This window comes from Centroberyx gerrardi, chromosome 24 (assembly GCF_048128805.1).
Source record: "Centroberyx gerrardi isolate f3 chromosome 24, fCenGer3.hap1.cur.20231027, whole genome shotgun sequence".
NCBI lineage: Eukaryota > Metazoa > Chordata > Actinopteri > Beryciformes > Berycidae > Centroberyx > Centroberyx gerrardi.
In genome coordinates this window covers 21,897,591-21,903,590 of record NC_136020.1, presented here as the reverse complement: position 1 = coordinate 21,903,590, position 6,000 = coordinate 21,897,591, and the positions used below count along the sequence as shown (strand labels likewise).

General features: G+C 39.7%; 1 protein-coding gene across 1 annotated transcript; it reads right to left on the bottom strand.

Annotated features, from left to right (window-relative positions):
- Positions 1–2,396: 2,396 nt before the first annotated feature.
- LOC144538087 (nuclear factor 7, ovary-like) lies at positions 2,397–3,845 on the bottom strand. The gene has a single exon (XM_078281926.1). It carries the CDS (start codon positions 3,843–3,845, stop codon positions 2,397–2,399), a length of 1,449 nt encoding a protein of 482 aa, XP_078138052.1.
- Between the last annotated feature and the right edge of the window lie 2,155 nt (positions 3,846–6,000).

Here is a 6,000-nt window from a genome sequence, read left to right as displayed (position 1 = left end):
GATGTTAATGCTGATATGATAATTATGAAGATTATGGGTCTAACTATAGTATTTTGTGCCTTTCTGGTTGTTGCTATGTGGCCACAGTTTGTCTATTGTGTTTCTTTTTTTATTGCAAAACAGACACACACACACATTATACATTAATTCACAAGGAAAGACAGCACAAGAATACAAGGAATTAAACATGTTGTATTAACATTGTCTATTGTATTTCTTTATATTTCATGTGTTTTTCTCTCTGTGCCATTATGTTTTTTGTTTGCTATCTTGCTTTGCTGTGCTTTTAGTTTCTGACAAACATTTCCTGTGTTTCTCTCTACCAGATGATCCAGCCTGTATTTTCCTCTGGGTCTCGATGGCTATATAGGTAAGGCCTCACCTGTGTTCAGCTGACGGCCTGATGAAGACCATGCTGCTCCAAACATGTTGGCTTTTTTAATCTTCCTGTTGGTTTAGCCATGCTGATAAAGGCTTTTTAAATTACTGGACACTCCTTAGCTCTCCTCTTTTTCACTTTAAGCCAGTGGAGTCTCTTTTTGGACTTCTTTTTCTCTACTAATAGCGAAAATCATTTTGACAAAGTTATATTGCGTTTCATTGAAATCTTGCCGGTACAAACTGAAAAACGGGAATTTTTCAGGTTTGTGTTATCGCTCTCTGTTTAAACACAGTAAATATTATCTGCTGTACTCACCTCTAGTTCTGTTTTCTTTGGAGAGAAACAGAGAGACTTTTCTCGACTGCAGCAATGTTGTCGTTTTGAGTTACTTTCACTTTCTATTCCGCAACGTGACGCTGAAACTCTCCTCTGTTTCCAGTGTCGCTCCGCCTTTTACTGCAGTTACATTAGTAATGTTTTGTTGCCAGATTCAGCTTTGAACACGATTACAGTAACATACTTTTGACAGAAGATACATTTAATTCATATCTCTCGTTTGAATTATAGTTTAAAACTCACTGTGTGCCAGTTTTAAAGAAGACACTGATGATGATGTAGTGTGGAAACGTTTGTCTCTATGTTTTTACACTTTTTTTCGGCAGCAAGCATGGCTAAATAAATACCATTAAAGGAATTTTCCTCAGACTTTCTGCAGCTCAACTAAACCCAATCTGATCTAATTCAGTTTTAGACATGATTGTAGTGACATTCCTTTGGCACAAGATCAATTTAATTCCTATCTTTCATTTCCCAGTTGTCATCACAGCATCAGTCTGCTGTATTGTCGTCAGTCTTCCTGTGCAGCTGTTCATACAGCAGCACACACCTGAACTCTGTCTTCATCACATCTTCATCATTACAGTGTGAGTGTGTGTGTTGTTGCTTCTTTGATTTGTCGTTCATTCAGAGTGTGATCCTCCTCTCCCGGTGTGTGTGATTCAGATTTTACACAAGTTGTGTGAATTGTTGAGCCCATCCAGACAGAAAGAACAGAGGAACTGCTCTCTCAACAGCAGACTGCTGACAGAGGACATTTCTGTCACCATCACTTATCATATTCTATAGAGGGCTTTCAGCTGGTGGATGCTGCCCTCTGGCGGCCATATTGGAGGTCCACAGCTCACGGCAACAATGGCTGACAACAGCTGATTGTGTTTCTAATCTTATGATTTGGCGTCTCATCAGTGTGGAATAGACCAGATTCATTTCTGTGCTCTAACTGCCAATTACCTTTAGAACAATAACATTTTTCAAGCTTTGATATCAGTCAAATGTTAAATAATTTAAGCATTCTGGTAAATAGCAGTCATGTAACCATACAAGTGTGTTTCATCTGTTTTTATTCATTCATTAAAAAAAATGTGAGGAACAAACGGAGAAGCAGAATTACTTCTTACTCATAAACTGCTCTTCAGTAATTGTATCAATATACAATGATCAGAATACAGTGAATAAATGAGAAAAGAGCATTAACCATTTTAACCAGAATCTGTAGTCAAACCTTTACTGTATTTAACTTTAACAAACATTGTTTTTTTTTAATACAAGACAATTTTTTTTGCCAAGAAGTATAAAGTGCTTTTTGTTGTTTTATTACAATTCTTCAACATTAAAATGACTTAACAGTTACCTGAAAAAATTAGGAAAACTAATAACTAACTAGAAAATATGAATGAATCCATGAATCCTATCTGAGAAAAACAAAGGATTAGGCTAGTCTCTGTAGTCAAATGTTTACTGTATTTAACTTCAACAAACATTGTTTTTTATGACATTTATTTTGCAAAGAAGAAGAAAGTTCTAAATTGTTTTTTGTTGTTTTATTACATTTCTTCATCATTAAAATGACTTAAGTTACCTTTAAAAAGGGGAAAACATATATATTTCCCTTGAATATGTAAATGTTTTATTTTAAATATTAATGAATCCTATCTGTGAAAAACTAATGATTAGTCTAATCTGTGTGATTGGCAGGAGAGATGATCAGAGGGGCGGAGTTTTTACCACCATCATTAGTACTGGGACAGAAGATTGGGTAGAGTTTCTCAGTGAAGGTGCAGCCAGTAAAGGAGTAGATAAGAGCTGCAGCATCTACGTCATAAAAGGAGACCAGACCCTCCTCATAATCCACAAACACCCCCACCTTCTGAGGCTTCGATTTCACAGAGAGGAGGAGACGAGGGTCAGCAAAAGCTTTGTACTCATTTCCATTACTCAACCATACAGTCCAGTAGCCATTCTTGGGACTCGGACTGATTCCTCCCTTCCTGTTGATCGACCCTCTGGCCACTCCTAAACCCCACCAAGTCTTCCCTTTAACCTGAACCTCGTAGTAAAATCTTCCTGAAGAGAAGCTCTGCTTTCCTAAAACACGGAAACAATAAGAAAATCTCTCTGGATTGTCTGGGAGATTCTTCTCTACATCACCATGATTTACTTGTTTCCCATCATCAGACAGGATGAGATTGGCGTGTGCTGTATCAGGATCCAGAGTCACATCCACTGCATACTGCTGGACCCTCTTCAGCTCAACATCAAGCAGTTTCTCCATCTCTTTCCTGAGAGTCTCCTCCAGCTGAGCCACAGCTCTCCTCACAGTCCCCTCATATGATGAGCGATGGACACTGACCTCTGTCCAGTCCTTGGTGTGTGGAGGAGTGTTCAGGGATGGGAAGCTTTGGAGGAGGTGGAGGTGGTCTTCAGCGCGTGAGAGCTGCTCCACCTCAGCGGTTCTCTTCATCAGCTCAGAGATTTCCTGTTCCAGCTCTTTGATGAAGCCTTCAGCCTGTTTCTCTGTTGTTTTCTGCTTCTCTTGGATCGTCTCAATGAGCTCAGCCTGGCCTCTCTCCACAGACTGCATCAGAGCGGTGAAGACCCGCACACTGTCTGCTATCTCTCTGTCTGCATCTTCCTCGCTGAGCTCTACTGAGTGTTTGATCTCCTGAATCTTCAGTCGTCTCTCCTGGATCTTCTGCTGAATTTCAGCCTCCGTCTTCCCCAGCTCAGCCTTCTTTACTTCATATCCTTCCTTCAGAGGGACAAAGCGATGTGACTTGTGGTCGGACTTCAGGGCCTTCAGTTTGGTTCCAGTGCAGACGTCACAGGGAACTTCTCCTGGTTTGGCACATCGTTGGTCTGGACAGCTGCTGGCTTTCATCTGAGCCGACTTTCTGAACTGAGCAGCCATCTCAGATATGAAAGTATTGACATGCAGCTCAGGTCTTGTGTTGAAAAGCTTTTTACACATGGGACACTGGCACTGGACACTAATATCCCAGTGCTGTGTGATGCAGTTTTTGCAGAAGCTGTGTCCACATGGTATGGAGACTGGATCAGTGAACACATCCAGACAGATGGAGCACAGAAACTGCTCTTCAGATAGGAGACAGCTGGCAGCGGACATATCTAGACACTGAGACCTAAAGTGAAAGTGTGAAATAACAACATTGTTATACATAACTTGGAAATATTTATATAAATTATACAACAGGTAGTTCTTTTTTTTATTTTTTTTATTTTTTTATTGTTGAAATAGCATTACAAACAAAAAGAGTGACATAGAAGATAAACAAGACAGACATAATGGACAGACATACAGACAATAACATCAAGCATTTATGATGTATGTGATGATATGATAAGAGTCCGGGGGCGGAGAGAAAGAAAAAGAGGTAATGTTGAAGTTATAGTGAAAATAAATATATGATGTAACGGCAATATCATTATAATAACAATAATAAAATAATATGATAATAATATAATATTACTACCACTATCATCATTATATACAATACAATATAATATAATATAATATAATATAATATAATATAATATAATATAATAATGACCATTAATAATTAACATTACATTTATATGGCAATGAGGAGAGAGGCCAGACCGGGGCACCGGAGAGGCGAGCGAGAGGCCCCCCACCCTGCCCTCCAGCAACACAACCGGAAGCCCCGGCGGGAGACAGGTGGTGCGGGTCAGGGAGGGACCCAAACCCTCCTTCTTCCTTTTTTCTTTCCTTTTACCCTCTTTCTTCCTTTTTGTTAGTTTAGTTTAAGTTTTTAGTTTTGGGGAGATCTTGCTTTGAGCCACGCCCAGGCCCAGAGGAGGGCGCTGGCCCGTACAACAGGTAGTTCTGACCAAGCAATATGATTGGTCAACTAGACATTTAGAACGTGATCAAATCAGCATGACAGCACACCTAGCCGTGCTCATCACTAAAAATATTACTATTATACTACATATATTATTATACAATACGGTATATTTAAATATAACTCTGTTCAGCCTTGATGTTACTAGACGCTCTGGCATCCTCCATCAGCTGTGCCGGTGAGTCGGTGACACGGCGCTACTAGCTTAAAAATACATGTGAAGTTCGCGGACGTAGTAGCTAAATCTGTCCATGGAAAAAATATTTTTTTCAGCAGATATCTTAGTTACAACAAGATTGAGCTAGCAAGGCAGTTTTGTGTTTATATGTGTGGTATTTATTCAGTTTGGGAAATCCCACGATCTCTAGAAAGCATTAGCTCAAGTTAGCTGTCTGACTCAACAGGGACTAGAAATCGTCTCTGTTGCTAGGTCGTTGCTAAGGGTCGGCCTACTTGCTGGAGTAGTAACCTAGATTTCATTACATAAGAGTCTACTGACGTGACTGATTGTTTTCCAGTTATTAGTCAGATCCCATGTAGTTCCAGGGAAACGGAGATAACACTAGCAAAAAGTTTTTTATTTTGAGAGCGAATTGCCCCACAATATGAATACATTTTGATTATATCTTTTATTTTGTTGGTAACCGTTGTATAATCGCAATATTACACTCGAGGGTGTGCTTTACCGTCATTATTGGCACTTCAGTGATGCTTACGGACCGAGGCGCTTACCGCGTCACTGTCGTGCCAATAATAACGGTAAAGCACACCCTCGAGTGTAATACTGTTTAAACATATCACAGTTGGATTATTGGAATATTAGCAAAAGTCATTTTGAGGTATATAGTTAAATTGCACTTCATTGAAAACTTAATTTGACAAGTGTCAGTGTATAATGAACACAGGGAAACATCCTATGTGGATACAGCTCAATTATGTGTCACTGCTCTCTGTTTAAACACAGTAAATATCATCTGCTGTACTCACCTGTGTGCGTCTAAGACTCGGCTGTATTGTTGAGAAAGGCCTGATGAACCTAGTTTTATTTTTCTTTGGAGAGAAAGAGAGACACTTTTCTCGACTGCAGCAGTGCTGTCTCTCTGAGTTACTTTCAGGTTTCACTTCAGCAATGTGACGCTGAAACGTTGCTGTCTTTCCAGCGTTGCTCCTCCTCTTACTACAGGTAAACTTGTATTGTCTTGTTGCCTGAATCATTTTTGGACATGATTATCCAGATTATCCTCCAGACTAGATCACTGTAACAACGTCCTATATGGCATCCCTTCCACCGTCCTCCAAAACTCCCTACATTAAAAAATAATCTCAAAACCCACCTCTTCAAAACTGCCCACAATATCTGACCCCCACTGCTTCTCCACTGCCAAACACTGTTTT

Bases quoted from the DNA above. Each gene is read 5' to 3' on its own strand.
- LOC144538087 (XM_078281926.1), bottom strand. From the start codon at position 3,845: ATGTCCGCTGCCAGCTGTCTCCTATCTGAAGAGCAGTTTCTGTGCTCC.